Below are 19,524 nucleotides of genomic sequence, written 5' to 3'. Positions count from 1 at the left end.
CCCCCCCTTTGCTCTTTATATCTGACTTCTTGTTGTTGTTGGTGTGTGTGTTTTTTTACCCCCCTTTTTTATTTATTATTTTTTTGCACATTGATCGGATCCTTGGGAACGAGAGAAAAAAGAAACCCAAACTCACGCGTGCAGAAGATCTCCCCCCCCTTCCCCTCCCCTCCTCCCTCTTTCCCCTCCCCAGGAGAAAAAGACCCCAAAGCAGAAAAAAGTTCACCTTGGACTCGTCTTTTTCTTGCAGTATTTTTCGGGGGGGGGGGCAAAACTTTTTGGGTTTTTTTTTTTTTTGGCTTTTCTTTCTCCTTCATTTTTCTTCCAAAATTGCTGCTGGTGGGTGAAAAAAATGCCGCAGCTGAACGGCGGTGGAGGAGATGACCTAGGCGCCAACGACGAACTGATTTCCTTCAAAGACGAGGGCGAGCAAGAAGAGAAGAGCTCCGAAAACTCCTCGGCAGAGAGGGATTTAGCTGATGTCAAATCGTCTCTAGTCAATGAATCAGAAACGAATCAAAACAGCTCCTCCGATTCCGAGGTAGGAAAAGCCCCTCGGGCTGGTGGGGTTCTTAATCTATTTCCTGGGCTTGGCAAATGTTGCTTAATGTTGCTGAAAGGGGAAAAATCGGGGCTGGGGCCGGCGGCGGGACGCCGCGGGGCCGGGCGGGCGGCGTGTGCGTGTGGTGTGCCACCATTGCAAAAACTTGTAACCCTGTTTTTCTCTCCCATCCCAAACCCCCCCACCTCGCTGATTCTTTTTCTCCCCCTTCTCCCCCCTCTGCGTGGCGTTTGCCCCTCGCCCTCCCCACCTCCACCCCTCCGGGAAGGCGGAAAGACGGCCTCCGCCTCGCTCCGAAAGTTTCCGAGATAAATCCCGGGAAAGTTTGGAAGAAGGTGAGTACGCCCCTAATCAGAATCCTGTTGCTCTGCTGTTATTGTCAGCCACTTGTGGAATTTTTAAAGCAATAACAATTTTGATTTTAAATTATGGCATTATTAAAGTTATTTTCTTCCCTGGCCAGAACATAGCTATTGATGCTTGTCTCTGAAGGACTTGGCTGTAGTGGAATTCTTTGTTGGTGTCAGAAGAAATGTTTCTGTTCCTTGGCACACTGAGAGTCAGAGGACCACCAACCGCCCCACCGCACCTCTTTCTTCCTCCCTCCCTCTCCCCTCCCTCCCCGCCTCCTCCCCTCCCCGCCTCCCCTCCCCCTCTTGTGGCCCAGGCAGCCCGAAACTCTCCAAACTTTTCTGCCTTTTGTGGACTGGATTTGTTTGCGCTTCGCCATGTTCTTGCTTTCAGTTTGTGGCCTCGTGATGTTGGGGAGACTTTTCTTTCCAAGCAGGGCTTTGTTGGTTGGGGGGGAATCAGAAGAACTTTTTTTTGCGCTCTGATTCCCCCCGCCCCCTTTGGTGGTGGTGTTTGTTTCTTCACCCTGGGAAGATGACTGTGTGGCTCTTTCTTTTCTCCCTCTCCCTCTCTCTTTTCCTTCCCTCTTCTGTGGCGTCTTGGGCTTTCCCCGGTTAACCCCTTGGCTGCCGCTGCCGGGGACTGAGTTAATGGGCTGCGCCCGACGCGCGGGGTAGAGTGGATTGTCCTCCAGGCGTTGGACTTGAGAACTAGCGGGCGCGCGGAGCCCGGGGCCTTGGAGAAGCGCCTCGTCTTTCTCTTTCGGCCGCTTATTTGTTTAGCTTTCTAGTGGCGATAGCTGGCTCTCAGCCCTCCTTCCCTTTTGCCCTGGAAGGTCACGCTTCCAAGACTGGTCCCACTGCAAACTTGGGGGCTCTGGGCTTCCTTTTCTGGGGCCACCCCGCAGGGCCGCGAGCGCCCTGGGCGCCGTGGCCGGCTCGGCTACCCGGCGCGCTGGCCGCGGAGAGGCCCCTGTGGCCGCGGGTTTTGGTTTGTATGGAGCCGGGATGGCCTCCTCCGAGCGGACTTGATGTATTTCTAGGGAATTTTGGTGCCTTGGGATTTATAGCGGGATCTCCGCTCGCCAGCCTCCGAGAAGGCCCTCAGTGGGCCCTGGGGGGCCAGAGACCAGGTTGTGCGGGGGCCCAAGGGTGTATAGAGGGTGAGGGAGGCCGAGGGTTCCTTTCTTTCAAGGGATTGCGCTGCTGATCGTGGGCCACCCAACTTTGGGGGCTCCAGGGAGGCGCGGGGAGCCAGGCTCCGGGGGGGTGGCGCTTCCCGCGGCGTGCGCCCCGCGCCCCCCCGTGACATTTGTGAATAAGGCTCACCCGCTTCCCCGACAGGCCTCTGCCCCCTGCCCTCGCCTTGAACCCCCTCCCCCCATCCCACCCTCTAAAAAGCCTGGCTTACGAATCTTTAGACGCAATCTCTAAACGTTTGTGCCCGGTTTCTCGGGATTGTCATTTTGCACCCTCTCTGGTTTGGTCCCCCTACCTCTTATTTACACTCACTTCTTCTGTTTTCTTTTATTTTTCGGTAACTCGAGATAGCAATTTGAAATAGTGCACCCACTGTTCAGCAGCCGTGGATTCGGTGCTAATGGCCGAGGGCTTGCCGGACGGGAGTCGATCAGATCTACAAGTGTTTTTAAGCATTAAAATATTAACTATCAGGTTTGACTTGTTTTTTGGGGCCCTGGCAAAAATGGCAAGGGCATGCTGGACCGGTCATTTCTTATGGCTATAGGAAGGAGAAAGAATTATTACCCTCCCTCCCCCTCCCGCGCGCCCAGGCTTCTGCATGCTTGGGAAGCTGGGAGAGCGTTTCAGCCCGACCTCCTCCTTCAGGGCCAGTTCTTTCAGGCGGCGGGGGCCGGGCCAGTGGGGTTGCAGCTGTAGGGGAAACATAGTCCGGTTACGTTGTAGTTTTCTTGGGAGCCTGTGGGCATCCTGAACCGGGAGTATTCGGCTTAGGATCGGAGAGTTTGTGTAATAACCAAGCCGACCAAGCGACATTCCAGAGTAACCCTGAGAATTTCTTACAGTCCTCCCCTCCCCCTACGATGGAAGCCTCTCTGGTATTATTTTAAAATCCACTTAGCCATCTGAAAGGCCATCTGAATATTGAGCTTTGATGGTGGGCTTGCTGGCCTTCTTGACTCTTTGCAAACTCCTGCCTGTGACCGCTGGCAATCTTGCCGCAAGATCTCCTGAAACTCCAACAGTTGTGTTGCGCTGTAATTAGGAAACAGGGAAATTGTTAAAGGTAAATAAATGATTTCCCGGTGCGAAAAGGATGGCTCCCAACAACCCCGTCCCCTTTGTGGGCATTGTAGGAACCCTCGGCGTCTAGTTATTTTAATTGTGGACATAGCGGGTGGCCTGATGCTGTGACATCAGATGGAGTCTGAGAAGACATTTCTGAAGTCAGGAGGCAGTTTTAGTATTTGCGTGTCAAACACCAACAGACATCTTTAGTGTGCACAGGCCCTTCCTCCTCCTATCTGTTACCTGGGTTAGCTGATGTGCTCCAGAATTAAGGTTATTTAAGCCGGTAAGTAGAGCCATGGAAATGAGGCTGAGAGGCTGTTGTGTGTCACTCCTGACCTCTTCGATCAGAGAGGGCCGGCTTGCAATTCCAGATTTGATACAGCTGCCGAAGGAATCTATAGGCAAGATAGCGGTCTTTTCATGCTCATCTGAAATTCTTAGTGCTTCATAGAGTGTGTTTTTGAGGGCAAGGTGTAAAGACAAATTAGCTGTATGTTCTATTCTCTTCCGGACCCTCCTTGGTGGTGTTCTTTTGCTACATTTTCTGTGAACTTACGAGTGTACCTGTAAGCAGTTGCATCCTTTAAAAAGCAAACTCTTTGGATTCCTGATTTCTGCTTTTCTTTTTAAGAATGTGAAGAATTAAGGAGTATCATTAAATGGGCTTATGATGAATAATATTTTATCTCAAGAATAATGCTTTAATTGCTGGAGATGCCATAAAGCTTGATAGTAATAATTTTATTTTAAAATGACAGATTTCTACATCACATTAATTTAGACTTTGATACAGTAATAGGAACAGCTTTTAAAAAGATTCGAATACAAAAAAGCATTAAGGTGAGAGGTCTGGTTGAGTAGATGGGAGGTGATAGAACTGCAAATATTAGAATTGTGGTAACATTTGTATATTCTAAAGATAAGAATACTGTTACCATATTAAAGTAGATAGGAAAGAGTAGTTTTACATTTCTTTTTCCCTCCTGCTAAATGAGAATATGGGATACAGTGGCCGAAATTCCAGTTAGGTTTGAAATTCTTTTTAAGGGGTTGATTATTAGAGCTTTCACATCTTCTTTGATCCAAAGTTGTTTGCTTTTCAGCTGAAGCTGTTTGCTACTAGGTTGAACAAATAAATAAGCAGCATCTTGAATTCATTTTTGAACTTGGAATCCAGCATTTAAAGGAAACCAAGAGGGGCCTATTATTCATTGGGGTTTTATTTAGCCGGGCAGCAGCTTCTCTTTCTGCCTGGTGAAAAATGGATGTTTTCTCCTCGCTCAAACAGCATAATCCTTTCTAATACAAAAGATTTAGACCCCGGAGTGTGAAGGGTTAATGGTGGTCCTTCCCCATTGTCCTCCTACCCCCCACCTTCACCCCTGATTGTTTTGACAACACTTTTCAAAGTGTGACATTCCAAGCCCCTACATAACAATGTAATATTACTGTAATTACACAGGTCATTACATTTTAAATAGAGAACAATAAAATGCTTATTGCCCTGAAAAAGAACAGGTGTTCTTGCCCTTCTTTGGTATTTATGCTAATTGTTTTTCATCTCCTTCAGAAATATTTATGGCAAACATGTTTAGATTTCAGTCTCAATGCAGAGTATTAATTCCGTGCTAATCTTTATAGGTTGGGGTTTAATGTCTGCAGTTTGGATTATGGGCTCAACATTCACCCAGTAAGTCATATTTTAATGATTATAAATTTAATATGCCAATGTTTTGCAGTTTGTTGAAATGAAAGCTTTCTGAAACCCCAGAAACAAACTATGAGGCAGTCCGGGAGTCTGGAGTGTTTATCTGGAAAAAGTGTTTTTGGAAACTTTTGACTGCTGAAGGGAGGTGGCTTTCACTGATGCCCCCTATCTGATTGAGAAAAGCTTTGGAGGAAAACAGTCCCCGCTCTGGCTAGGAGTTTTCCACCTTGATTTTAATTTTACTGATATGGATTTCATTTAGGGTCCCTGCTGGAAGCTGGTCAGCTTTCTGTTTCTTAGCAAGCTGTGAAAAAGTTACAGGAAGGTTTCCGGGGGCTGGCAGATCAAGAATGCTGTTCTGTTAGCAGCGCAGGATTACTGCAGTTCTGCACGCTATTAAAAAAATATTTGCTTTAGAAAACCAGCATTTTAATAGTTGCACCAGAGGCTGTGCTTTTAAAGATTACAGTAGAAGTCTTTCCAGGTTTTGAATGCCTCCTCACATCCCACGAGGTGCCCGCGTGCAAACGAAAAGCGCCTAGATTTCTTGGTGGAGAAATGTTGGTGCAACTTCTCTTACACATGCACAGGGGGTAAACTAGAAGGTATCTAAGAGGATTTTACATTTTGTCAGATGTTTCACAACAGGGGCCCCCGAATCACATTAAAAATGCACTGCAGAGAAAGGACAGCTGCAAATTTTTGTGTGGACCTGTGTTTCTGGACCATGACTAAAACTCCGAGGACCTTTTCCCCAGCTGTCTGGAAGTTCTGTGAAAGTTGGTTTATTGGCAGTTAAGTCTGAGGCAACCTGGATTTAGCAGAGGCTCTCTCCTACACAGGAAATAGATGACATTATATTGGGGGAAGGGACAAAACTTCAGGCAAGCAGTGATTTACTCCTTTATTTTTTTAAAACATGGCGTTGCCAAATAAATAAGCACTTTCCAGGGAAGGAGGTGTAAGCTTTTTTAGTCTTGGTGAGTGGAATTAGATAATATCTTTAACCACATTTATAACTGTTTCGAGGTGACACATTTCAGAAGTTTTGAGAAGGAGCGGGGTGAATCAAATTCTTGAGGCTTTATTTTTGAAGGGGGTGTGTGTTGTGGGCGTCTGAGTTTCTTCTGGGAGTGGATATTGGCAACCGTGTAAGTAAATCTTCAACTCTGACTTATAATTGAGCACGTTTGTGAAGGAAATGGTTAATTTTACAACCAAAGGCAAACTTGCACCTCCACAGGTCTGCTGAAAGAAATGTGCCCCAGTCCTTTGCTGGCAAGCGCCACGGGTCATAAATCCATAGGCTTTATTTACAGCCCATAACACTTATGAATGTTAAGATATTTGACGCCACTTTGGCCTTATAATATTCAAGGTCCGCAGACACTGGCAGTAGCTCAGATTTCTCTCACTAATTATAAGCAATGAGATGGGGGTGGGGTGTGGAGACCCCTTCGCAAAAGCTGCCCTCTCCCCTCCTCTGACCCCCATGCCTACAATCTGAGCTTACTGAGACAGACACCCCCTCCTCCTCTGGCAGCTGACTTGTACTTTTCCTCCCGGCTATTGTTACACCCATTTATAAAGAGCACTTTCAGTAATGGAAATTCAGTTGCGTGGGTGGGAGGGGCTCGGCACAAATGCCTTTTTTCAAAAGCAAAGTTGCTCTAGGTGTTTGCATCTTTTTTCCTTTTCTTCTGGCTTCTCCCTTTTTCCTTTCTTGCTTTTTTTTTTTTTTTGAGACCCTCTTGCCTATATTGTGCATATTTCCCAGAATACTTAAAGAAACCTGATAGGGGAGATGGGTCTTTATACGATGTTCCACTGAGCTGGGAGGGAAAGTACACACATTGCATAGTGTGCTAGTTAACGTGAGGGTTTAAAAAGAAAAAAGTGCCATAGAGTGAGGAGAGTTGATTAAAAGAATTAATAGATGAGAAAAAGATTCCAGATTTACCTTGGGAGTGGGAAGGCCATTCATTTGGGGGAAGTGCACTGGTATCTGGGGGAGGAAGCACAGAAAAGCAGCAGGGGAGGAAGAATAAATGCTTGCCTGAGAAAGATTAGAAGAGTGTAAGAAGATGGGATAGAGATTTGGGCATGAGGAAATGGCTTGATTGAAATTAGGGATTAGAAGTTTCTTAGCGAGAGGTAGAAATGCCATGGGTGGGGGGTGGCTATTAACAACTATGGCTCAGCTCACTAAAAACTGGTCGCATCCACTTTTCACCCGAAGAGCTCTATCCAGCAGCAGATAGCCTTTCATGTAAATTATTGTGTGAGGAGCTGGGGATGGGGCATCTGTCGTCAAGACCCCGATGTGACAGAGAAGGCCAATTATCCTCCTGATTTTAATTCATTCTTAAAAAAGTGGGCTTTCTAGTGTGTGTGTTACAAACTGACCACCTGGTAAAGGGGGAGTGGGATTCTGAGGTGTGTGGGTAACTGTTGAGGGGGGTAGGAGCTGATCGCGCTGTCCTTGCTGGCCGGAGCCTTCCTTCCATCCAACCCAGACTTCAAGACAGAGGCTGAAAGGTTTTATTTTCTAATCAATGGAATGCAGAAACTTACTAGCCCTCAGGGACAGATATGAATCCCTTAACAGCTCATTACAAAGATGGGACTGTGGGATCTTTGAACGGGTTATCAGCCCTGGTGTTCTTCGGTTTTCCCAGGATAGGTTTTTTCTTCCTTGGGCACATCTGATTTCAGGCTGGTAATTCGTCTGTAATATTTTATTCTTTTCTGTTTTTTTTTGGTCATAAAGTAGCCCCAAACAGCTCGATCTACAGGGGGAAGGAATGGTTACCAGTGGGATCAGCTCTGAAGGAGTTAAAATTGCTTTGCTAAAGTTTGGCATCATGAAAATAAATTTGAGGCCTGGTAGACATTAGTAAGGCACAGCACATTTACAGAGCTTAATTAGTACGAACTGTAATTGTTCATGGTCTGCCAGAAGAAGTAATGTTCAGGAAAAGTGGAGTCCTTCTCTTGCAGTCTTTAGTTTGAAACCGATAAATCACTTGCATATTTGTGTAGTGATTCAAATGGAGCTAAGACCTCTCCCATCCCAACATGTGGTAAATTGTAAAGTCAATGAATTGCAGATGTAGGCTACAGTGAGATTCTCTAAGAAAATGCAGAATGAATGGGAAAGAGTGATGCTATAAATATTTACTGAGAAGATAACTAGGTTCTTGCGTGCTGGACCAATTATGATGTACTAAATATATTAGCAAAATGCTTAAAAAATCGAGAGGATTTGTGTGGGTGTTGGGTGGGTGGGTTGGTTTGGGAAAGTGAAATAAAAGGCACTATGTTATTGTCGTGTCAGTTTTATTAAGCCTGAATCACAATGGCATACCCAGGGAAGGACACATGAAACCCACATTAATGCAAATTAATTCGTTATGAGTTTGCAGCCTGTGATTGCTAAGTGGAGTAATGATGGGGCATCATTTTAAGAGTGTTAGTGTAGCAACTTTTAATGGAAAATGCTGTGTTAGGAACATGTCTCAGCACTTTAGCCCACGTGTTTTTATATGCTGGAAATGTGTTTTGGACAAGAGCAGGAAACTTGCTTCACTTTATTCTCCCCTCCCCCAAACAGTTTAAGAAATGTAATTATGTTTTGATGTTTAAAGAAAATCATCTAATTTTCCCTCAAAAAAACCAATCCAAAAATGCCCATCACCATAACCAAGTTCGACTTCAACTTCTTTCTTTCTTTTTTTTTTTTTTGCAAGAGACTGCAGCACAAAGTGGAAAAACAATGAATGTAGCATCCCCCATAGACCTATAGATATAAGTTTATTGAAGTGATTCCCCCCCTTTTTTTTCTTCTTAGAGGACTTTGGTCTCAGGCAGTGTTGCAAGTCAATACTTCTTTCCCCAAATGTGAGTAGGTGGATGTGTATGGAAGCTGTAAAAGTGAATGATCGTTCTCTGACTCATAGCTGATGGTTTCAGGTTGAGGAAAAGAAAAGAAAAAATTAATGAGGGTAAATAGACATTTGATGGAACGTTGAGACAGTAGGAGAGATTGTTCCTGTGTCTAAGGGCATGTGTTTTGTTGCAGCAGAATTTCTGAAGGAGAATGCCAGGAAGTGAAAAGGGGTTGCCTTTGTTAAGTTGTTGTCGTAGGAGGGTGCAGATGTTCCGTGCCTGGATCTTTGCAGGAATGTTTAAGCCTCCATACCTAGCAGTCAGTGCTGGCTTTGCCTTCCCTGTGGAAGTTAGAAGTCCCCTTGGCATCTTTTAAGGGGGCGGGCAGGCACCCAAAGGCCTGATCAGAAGTTTCCCACTACATGTAAGAGGCTCCCAGCATAGGGCTGGGGGTGCTGTCTCTGTCCTGCAAAATGACTGGTGACTTAAGAAAAAGTCTTAGATGTTTAAGCCTCTATTCTGCCTTTTATGCTAATAACATGGAAGTTAAACTTCAAATGCCTCACGGTGGTAGCTACAGGGGAGAGGAAGCTGGACCAAAAAAATCCCCCAAACCAAAACCGTTTAGGAAATGAATCTGAATTTCTTCTTCTTTCTTTCTTTTTTTTTTTTTTTTAAATAGAAAGCTTGGTGATTCATAAAACTGGAAATAAAGCAAATGCTCCCCACTCTTCCCAATTTAGTGGAATGAATAGGCATACAAAATTTATCTTCATCCTACTGGAAGTTTGAAACCCAATGTAGTGTTTCAAGATTTTTAGTCGCCTTTGAGGATGAGATCTCTGTGACTGAAAAAGCTGTTTCCCTTTTCTCCCATCTCTGGGTATCTCTGATGTCTTGTATCTGAAACATCAAATTTAGGGCCAGTAGTAGTGATTAGAAATGAAATGAGAGAAATCAAGATAGGATTTCTTGATAAGGGAGGTGGTTGATCGTAAAATGTTGGTTTTTGAATTGCTGGAAAATGTAGGCAAGGCTGCGCTGAGCACCACCGCATCTCCATGGCTCTTCCTCTGGACCATAGGGGGCTGGGTCACCGGGAGGTGTTCGAATGGGTGGTTGGGTGGGCTTGGCCACTGTAAACAAGCACACAGGAAGGGAAGGTTTATTTTGTTGAGCCTTTCACAGGAAGGCATGACATGAAAAGTACCTTGGAGTTCTCATTTGGTGCTGCTTCAGGATGCCTGGGGAGGGGCAGGGCAGGGGGGAACCACGTTGAGGGTGTGTTGCAGACCCAGGGTACAAGAGCCACAGTTGCTGGATGCGGAAATGACGTGCAGTGCTGCAGGTGGCCAAGAGCAGGGGTGGTCCCAAGAGTCCAGGACTGGGGGAACCTGGTTCTTGAACTCAGATGAGCCTTACTTAGATCTCCACCTAAGATCTCTCAAGCGCCCCTCATCTTCCAAAAGCAAACAAACAAACAAAAGCACATAGGGTCAACCCTCTCTTGTTCTTTCTTCTAGCTTTTTACGGAGATATAAATAAACTATTGTTCCACTTTAGAATGCCAAGTTTTTACCGGGTCCTTGTATTTTAGGTTTGTCTTAAAAAGCTAGACTATAATGAACAAGGCATCTCTGTGTTTTACAGGGATGGAAAAAGCAGTATTTAAAGGGTGTGTTTTAGAAAAGAGTATTTGGGAAAAGAGGGGGTGGGAACCCCAAGGAGAAACGAGAAAATTGTCTTCATAGCTGTTGCTGGGGGGAAGTGTTCAAGCTCAAAATCTCTCCAACGCAGTGGGTACTGGCTGGGAGTGAAGAGCTGATTGGAGCTTGTACTGTGTGGATTTATGAGCTGGTGATGGTTATTCTGTGTGCCTGGATACCTGAGGAGGGGAGTTGCGTTACTTGGGGATGTTAGATTGGTGTGTGTGAAGGTGAAATTAACTGTCCTACCAGATTCTTAAGGACTTTGCAGCGGCATTTTACTGTCTTAATTGTAGCATTCTCTCTGGGGTTGTGTTGTTGTTTGGGTGGTGCTGAATGTGAGGATTAAGTGTGGAACCAGACAAATGGAAATTGAATTTGGATTAGCCACAGTTTCATTAATTTATTCAGAGGGCAGTGGTTGTATGAAATTTTGTTTCCACGATGTATACTTAGTTATCAGGTGTCCATTCGATTTTAATTGACGTTAGGAGATTTCTGTGGTTACCTGGAGTGCAAGATTGCCTTAGGGCTCCGCAAGGTTTGTGGGAAGAAAAGCTTGGACAAGTTTCCATTAAGCTCTGAATCAGGCAGTTGGAAAATCGCAGCATAAAACCGGCTGAAAAGGGGGACGAGGTTTTAGTGTTGCCTTCTCTCCTGAGCAGGGGAGTCCCCCGCTCCGACAAGAGCTGCTCTCAGCCAAGAATTCCAAACTCGCAGAGGAACCTATCCCTCGCACAAAAGTTGTTTTAACACAATGCAGAATTGTCACAGTAATTAGTGCGATCTCCGCTTACCGACTGGCAGTTTTCACAAAAAGGACAGGGGGGCCAAGGGGGCAAATTCATCTGTCTTTTTCAGTGACTCACTTTGGATGAACTGCTCCTGAGTGTGTGTGTGCAGGGGTGGAGTGCTGTGTGCGTAGGGGGGCTTATCTCAGTGGCTCAGCCTTTATCTTTTGTTGTTTTAGGGAGTGTGATTCATTACTCTGCTTTGACAGGTAAAGGAATATATATATTTTTGGCCCACCTTTATTGTGCCCCCTTTTAACTTTGATTAGTATTGTTTGGGAGCAAGCAGACTCCTAATACATATACAGGCAGTGTGTTTTTGTTTGTTCACTTGGAGCAGATACAGTGATCTCAGAAACCCACTATATCCCCACCTGGGAACAGTACAGCCTTATCCCATGAGCAGTGTGCATTTAGGCTATTTAAAAATTTTCATTACTACTGGGTTGCGTTTAGTATGAGTTGGTTCAGAATTTCTTATGTGAATTTCTTTTTTTTTCCCCCCAAATAAAAACCTGTATAAACTGAATAATTTTTCTTGCAGGGAGCAAGATACAAAATAATGGGGTCTAAAGAACTGCTATATAGGAAGGTTCTGGTAATAGCAGTTGTACAGTGGTAGTAATGGCAATAGTTTGCTATAGTAATACAGATCTGTGTTTGGAAATGTAACTGATTTGCCTATTGCTGCTAGGGAGATGGGCAGTGATTTCATAGGACCGTGTGATTCTTCATCATTTGTTCATTTATGGCCAATTAAAATGCATTTTCAGATATTGTTGAGACCTTTTAGTGTTTGTTGTATTGTTTATAAAATAAGTCAGCAGATGGTGTTTGTTTTCCCCGTTGGTAGGAGCCCAAGATTAATAAGTACTATTTGGGAAAAGAAGAATTTGGAGAGGCCTCTTGGTATTCCTTTTTATTTGGGGCTACCTGTTTCTTTGATGGTAGATCTATAGGGCTTCAGAGGGAAAGGCCCAGGAGAGACTTTGGCCTTCTGCTGTGGAGAGTCTGGGTGAACCAGGGATGTACCTTCACCCAGGGGCCCCCAAATATATAGGTGGTCTTTAGAAAACTCAGTGGCTCTTTGGCACTGGTTGGTTCCTTCTTTGGGGAAGTGTGGATTCCTAGAGTGCGTGTGGGCTGCAGAGCTGTCCTGAGCCGTCCTGGGACTGATAGCTTAGTCATTGCGAAAGAATGTATAAGGCATCGAGTGGCCCCTGAATTCTGCCTGCCACATTTGTTTTCCCCAAAATAGAATTGTGTTTGAGGGTGAGAGCCTAGTTCTTAGAACTCTGGGGGGCTTGTACCTTTGCAGTCTCGTGGCTTCTCACATCCTTTCTCTCCCAGTCTTTCCCTCTTGCCTGCGTGTCGCAATTCTGATGATGTTTGCAGCATACAGTTAATTTTTCTGCAGCATCTTGCTCAGCACACTGGCTTCCTTTATGTCTTAATGGGCGTCCGTCTTTCCTTTTCATGTCATTGATCCTCGCTCCCGGCCCCCTCCACCCCCCTTTTGCTTATTGAATAGGTGCTTTTTTTTTTTTAAACTTTAGATTATTATGATCATCTTATTTATAGCAACAAATAAAAATACAGAGGTCTTGATTGAATGCCAAGGCTGCAGTTCAATCTAGGAAGGTTTGTCTGCTATTCATAAACTGCTTAAGATGTTTTCTTGTAGTTTGTGACATAAGCAGAACGCTTTGATTTGGTTTCTTTCTACAGCTCTATTTTCAGTCCGGGAGCACACATTACTCTGCGTACAAAACGATTGAACACCAGATTGCAATTCAGGTAGGACATGCAAGAGATCCCGAAGCTTGATTTGTCAATGTGTAGGTCTCTTGTGTCTCTTATTCTCCACCCCTCCCCCTGACCTAGGTGATGATGATGGTGGTGATGATGGCAGTGTGGTTGTGGTTGATTCTTCGGGGGGGGGGTTGGAAGCAAAGAAGAAACAAGAGCAGAAGAAATGCTGCTAAAATGATATAAAGATAGGGAAAGGAGAAGCCTGTGTTTTTTTTTTGTTAAGAGCATCTCGATCAGGCATGATGGGCACACAGATCCCCTAGCTTGGCTACTGCTTTTTGCTTCAGGAGGGGTCTTAAATTGGGAGTCACATGAGGTGACAGAATGTGAATGGGAAGAATTAAGGGGGGTGATATAGCAGAGGAGGCTGTGTGACAGCCAGAGAGTCGTTTCCGGTGGATCAAAATCATGTTAAGTGGTGCTAAGAATATCACTTTTGACCTGATCGTTCTGAAATGTTGATTTCTCTAGGACTTGTTGATACATGACACTGGAAGTGCTGGGAGGGAAAGGCAACGGATCCCAGCTTCTGATGAGTGTCCTGTTTCCTGCTCACGTAGTACTTCCATTCTCTTAAATCCAAAGGCTAAACAAATCACGGACTAATATAGACTCAGAGCTGAACTGATGCCAACAGAGTGCAGTAGTGGAGGGAGAGCAGACTAATACGATTTTCGTCTGTCTGCCTGGCCTGGCCAGGATGGATGGACCTCATGGTGTAACTAATGGTGCCGAAACTTCTTGAGTCCTCTGCTTCTGGGTTAACCCTTCAAGGGGAGGTTTTTGAAACCCGCTGTTGGGGCATTCAAGTCTGGCTCTGGGGTCTTCTGTCCTTGGAAGCTGGTATCGCTTGGTTATATCATTTCCGTTCTTCCCTTGCTCACGTTCTTGTGGTTAGCCCTTGCAGATAACTTGTGTGTGTGTGTATGTGGTCCACAGCCATATCGCATCTTCGTAGCTGTGCTGTTTCAAATCCGCCTCTGTCTGGAGAAGACTTTCCAGTAGCCCTTTGTCCCAGGTACATTGTGAATTTTTCCACCAGTGAAAAGTAGGACTCGGTGGAGCCCCTAGTATTTTGTACTCATTTCAAGGTGACAGTAACTTATTTAAAAAATATTTTGATTCCTTCTGCAGTCGTGCTGCTGATCTGTGTGTGTATTTTAGGGGAAAGTACGACTCTCGATAATGCTCCTTCACCCCCAGATTATTTCCAAGGCTGGTGGGATTTTTTGTTTTTGTTTTATCTTTTGGCCGCGCTGTGCAGCGTGTGGGATCTTAGTTCCTCGACCAGGGATCGAACCCGTGCCCGCCTCCCCAGCATTGGAAGCATGGAGTCTTAACCAGTGGATCCCCAGGGAAGTCCCCAAGGCTGGTGTTCTTGCTGGCTCTCCCTGGGGGACCTTTCTTCCTTTTGATCAGCAGCACAGTGAATGTTGCTCCCAGAAAAGGGTATAGACTCAGGGCTTGGTTGGAGAGCAAGCCCAAACCCTAACTCTTGATGAATGGATGATGAACAGTGTCCTGAGGCCTGCCACATCTTGTGGGGGGGCTGGAAAATCCTGTTGCCTGGGGTATGGGAATTGTCAAGGTTGAATAGCATCACGATCCCTATCTTGGAGTGGAAAGGCTGGCTGGGGCCATGTCACTGGGAGACCAGCCGAGCCCAGAGTAGCTGTTTTGTGTCTTTACACCCGTTGCTGAAGTGTCCCTTGTTAGGCTGAGCAGTTCGTCTTTCTCCAAACCACCTGGCACAGTGCGGGCCGTGTGAAGCGCTTTCTCAGGAGGGAGATGGAGTAAGTTACAGAGCTCATTGTCTGGAGGACTGAAACCATCACTACTCGTCCATGAACAGGTAGTATTGTTCTCCTCTGCTTCTGTTTGCTAAGGCATGATGCCCATGTGGGCAAACAGAGAGAGATTTCATTAGAGACCCAGCACCACCATGCTTTGAGGATTCATTCTCCCCCAGTCTCTGCTAGACCAGGATGAGGTCAAAGCCACATGGCGTCTAGCTGTAATTTTAGTTTGACCATCAAAGGATAAATGGCAAAACAAAACGAAACGAAAGAAGCAAAGGGGAAAAAAAGAGGAAACCTCAGACACAATAAAATTGTTCCCAAGGCACATGGCAGCTCAGTAGCAACGTGAGGGTGAGAGGAGAGGGTAGCCCTGCTTTCGTGCAGAGTAGAGCGGATGTTTGCCCTCTGCCCCATTCTCCAGTTTAAGGCTTAGATGCAATGTGATTGTCAGGGCAGAATTTTCTTCCCTGGAAATTTAAAACTGTTTAACCTTGATAGGTACAGTATTTCAATCTGAGCTGAGCTGGTTGCTTTCCTAAGCTATATCCTGAAATAACCTAGAGTAGTATGACACCGTGCATCCCATGAGATTCCTCCCCCTTTCCCTTCCCTCCTGTAATCTCAGGACTTGGCCAGCTTCAACATTTATGTGAATGGCTTCTGAGTGATTCTCTAGACATGTCTGTCATGTTCTTCTAAAAGGTTTGGACACAGTATCAATTGATGTGTTGGGATCTTCCTCACTTTTGACCATCTCCTAACTCCTCTCAGTTTTGAAAAGACAAGAGCAACACAAAAGCCATATTTTCCCTAAATGGTTAACACAGTATAATTGGAATAAAAATTAAAAGGCTCTTTTCTTTTTTCTTTACAGACATAGATATTTAACTCTATTGACTTGTAGAGAGTTTTATTGAGATATAAGTACAGCACAGTGCACAGATCCTCAGTGGAGAGATGGATGAACTTGTACTTTTGTGAACATCCATGAAACCATCTCCCAAATCAATATATAGAATGAGGTTGGAATGCTTTTTCTGTACAGGGCCAGATAATAAGTATTTTAGGCTTTGTAGGCCAAACAATCTCTGTGGCAGCCTCTCAATTCTGCCATTGTGTGTGAAAGCAGCCAAAAATAATACCTACGGGAATAGGTATAGGTGTAGCTGGGTCCCAATAAAACTTTATTCATAGAAACAGTTAGTGGCTGAATTTGGCTCATAGGCTGTAGTTTGCAGGGCCCCGAAAAGGAGTATTACCAATTCCCCTGGGGTCTCACTTATTCAAAGCTTCCCGCGACTGCTGACCAAAATTCTCACCCTGGATTAGTTTCACCATGGATTAGTTTTGCCTGTTTTTTAGCTTCTTAGCAATGGGATTGTGTAGAAAATATAATGTCTCATGTCTGGCCCTACTTAGCGTTATGTGTGTTTCATCCCTGTTATTGCCATGTACTATGCCACAATGCAGGTGTCCTTTCTGTGCTTTTGGATATTTGGATTGCTTCCAGTTTCCTGCTACTATGAGTATAAGGCCCTAGTAACATTCTCACCCAGATCTTTTGGAGGAATATGTGTGTTGGATTCTGTTCATACTCAGGAGTGGACTGGGAGAGTGATATGTGTGTTTAGCTTGCATTGCCCTTTATCAAATGATATCTTTTGAAATGCACCAGCATAGTGGTTGTTGGGTGTGTGAGTGGCACACAGGAGGGGGAACAGTAAAAAGATCTGGGTGGGGGGTTTCCCTGGTGGCGCAGTGGTTGAGAGTCCGCCTGCTGATGCAGGGGACACGGGTTCGTGCCCCGGTCCGGGAAGATCCCACATGCCGCGGAGCGGCTGGCCCCGTGAGCCATGGCCGCTGAGCCTGCGCGTCCGGAGCCTGTGCTCCGCAACGGGAGAGGCCACAACAGTGAGAGGCCCGCGTACCGCAAAAAAAAAAAAAAAAAAGATCTGGGTGGGATCAGAGGCCAGCTTGCCCAAGCTCCAGTGCACGCCCCTTCACGCACGGCTTTGCTTTCTGGCCCCAGTGGGAGCTCCTCCCACTGGGGCCTGTTTCTGGGAACTCCTCCCACTGTCTCCTTAGCCCGGAAGAGATCCTGCAGGCTGAGCGCAGAGGTGGACCCACTTTGCAGATGCCTCCCAGGAGTGCCCTGCAGGTGATTGTGGATAAACGTTTAAGCACTATCCCCACTACCTCCCTGAAGAGAGCTCTTCCCACACTCCTTCCAACCCCAAGAGTAGTGTTGGAATTAAGGTCAGGATCCACAGAAGATGTTTCCCTTGGTTTTCAGAAGGGCTGCTTCAGAACCAATTAAGCCTTTGTTTTAAGAGTATTTTGGCCAAAGGTTGATGTTTTAACACCAAGTCAGATGTGATTTAGGAAAAAAAAAAACTCCACACGCAGCAAAAACAAACTGTGTAGACCTTTCTTGGTTGTTTTTCTTTTCAGATGTTAAGTGGTTTGTGTGCGTGTGTCTGTGTGTGCGTGCACAAAGACAACTAGGAGAGGATCCAGAAGAAATGGACCATTTTATTTGTTTACACAGCTGAGCGGTGGAGATTTTGTAGTGGGTGTTGCTTTCCCTTTCATCCTCAAGGCTGCAAGCTTCCATCTGAGTTCTCCCGGCCCATACCATTCTGCTTGGTTTTAGAACTCATCTGCCGTGATTCACTACGGCCTGAGGATCTTCCTCCAGGGCCTGGGTGCTTTGTGGAGACAGCGAGAGGAGGACACAATTTGGAGAGTGTCCTGTCCCCTCTTGGTCCTTTATTCTTGAATGTGAACTTGGCACTGAGTCTTGTCCGTGTCTTAACATTGTTAAGATTCCTGAGGTGCTATGGCTCAGGGTCCATCTCTGTGCCCCAGTAGATCCTTGGTGTTCGTGATAAAAATGTCCAGAGAATTGTACCAGCAGGTTTGGGCAGGATGTTTGAGGGTGCCTGGCGTTTCCCTAGTTCATGTTTCGGATGGTCGTCTCTTGTGTTAGGCCCTCCCTTGCTCCACAAGTTCCCTGGCCTTTCAGGTTTCTTGAGGGTTTGCGATCTCCATTGAGGAGCAGATCTGGGCTAAGAGGGAGAACTCGCAGAAGCCAGTTCCTCATACGGTTCTTTAGTCCCATCACCAGACTGGCTGTGAGATTTCATGTCCACTTTCCACAAAGAATGCAGTGTGTGTGTGTGTGTCTGTGTGTGTGTGTGTGTGAGAGAGACAGACAGACACAGATGTCATTTCACTAGGGTAGTTTGACAAAGCCTCTGGGTGCCAGTTAACGTATTCAAAAGGTTCATTCACTTGCTATAGTGGTGCATTTTAGTCTAATTGTCTAATTTAAGTCCATACCTCAGAAAGCTTGTTCATTCATTCAGAAATATTTATTGTGTATCTAGTGTGTGCCAGGCCCCTGGGGAGTTCATCAGTGAGCGAAACGTGTCAGGGGAGCTTCCGTTTTGGTGGTTTTGGATGCTGGTTTATAAGCACCCCATCCCCCTTGGTCTGACTCAGTAGGTTTTGGATACAGTCCGGGAGTTTGCATTTTTAATCAGGGTTCTGATTTTTGCCTACTGAAGTTTTGGAATTGTCGCCCCAGAAGCTTCTGAAATCAGTCAATGGATCACTTATCGGCTGCCCCGTCATTTTCGCTTGCTGAGTAAAAATTAAGGGCTGGCCAAGTAATTAAGGGGGATAACTTTTTCTCATTTTGAGTGAGAAACTGGACTGCCCTTAGGTTCTGATGAGCTTTTGAGGCCTTTCCTTCTCCTGGTTTTGGGAGGAGAGCCAGATGCTTTTGTGAGGCTCCAGAAGAGGGATTTCTTTGTTTATGAAAGAGTGGCTTGGGCAGTGATGTGCTTGGTCTTAGGGGTCAGAGGCAATAATAACAGCTGATAGTAGTAGCAGCTTCTGCTCACTGAATTCTCCCAGCACATTGGGTCTGGGGTTAAGTGCTGTATGTGAATCCTTTATTGATTCTTCATAACAACACAGAAGGAAACCCAAATGGTGTAGCTACTCCTACTACCGTTATCCCCATTTTGTGAATCAGGAAATGGAGATTCAAATACGCAAGATATTTTGCGCACGGTCAAGGAATTAGGATTCAAAACCGGGCTGGAGAGAGCCTGTACTACACAGCCTCATGCTGACTACTGTCTGCTCAGAATATAAGCTCAGCAGGGTCTGGGGGTTCCTAAAGCAATGGCGACTAACCAGCTCTCTGGGGTCTATACAAAAGAACCGTCTGGGAGCCTCTCAAAAATATAGAATCCTCGGTTTTAACCCCTTGGAGATCCTCATTCATCAGGACTAGGTCTGTGTTTCACAGATTTGAGCAAGCATCACCTAGAAAGTGCCTGGTGGGTTTGTTGAGATGCACATTTGTGGCCCCACCAGAGTTTCAGGTTCTGGGTAGGTCCCGCCATTTGCAGCTTTAACAAATTTTCAGGTAATATTGACGCCGATTCTGTGGCGACAGCACAGAACCTTTGAGAACCGGTGGGCAAGGGCAGTATTTCCCAACTCTGGTTGCACGTTACAATCCCCAGGGGAGCATTAAAGACAATGCACCGGCCTAGGGGGATGCTGGAATCTGAACCCCGTCCCACTCTGGCTGATTCTGATGCATGTAGCTATGAGGACAA

General features: G+C 45.7%; 1 protein-coding gene across 1 annotated transcript in view; it reads left to right on the top strand.

Annotated features, from left to right (window-relative positions):
* The first annotated feature begins 352 nt into the window (after window positions 1-352).
* The window catches only part of TCF7L2 (transcription factor 7 like 2), a 199,162-nt gene continuing 179,990 nt past the window's right edge, over window positions 353-19,524 (top strand). Inside the window, exons 1-4 of the mRNA XM_007469644.1 lie at window positions 353-541; window positions 831-897; window positions 1,821-1,903; window positions 13,005-13,073. Coding sequence (XP_007469706.1) covers window positions 353-541; window positions 831-897; window positions 1,821-1,903; window positions 13,005-13,073 — 408 coding nt within the window. The remainder of the gene's footprint in view (window positions 542-830; window positions 898-1,820; window positions 1,904-13,004; window positions 13,074-19,524) is intronic.

This window comes from Lipotes vexillifer, unplaced genomic scaffold (assembly GCF_000442215.2).
Source record: "Lipotes vexillifer unplaced genomic scaffold, Lipotes_vexillifer_v1.1 scaffold240, whole genome shotgun sequence".
Classification (NCBI taxonomy): Eukaryota; Metazoa; Chordata; class Mammalia; order Artiodactyla; family Lipotidae; genus Lipotes; species Lipotes vexillifer.
This window is presented reverse-complemented; position numbering and strand designations above follow the sequence as displayed.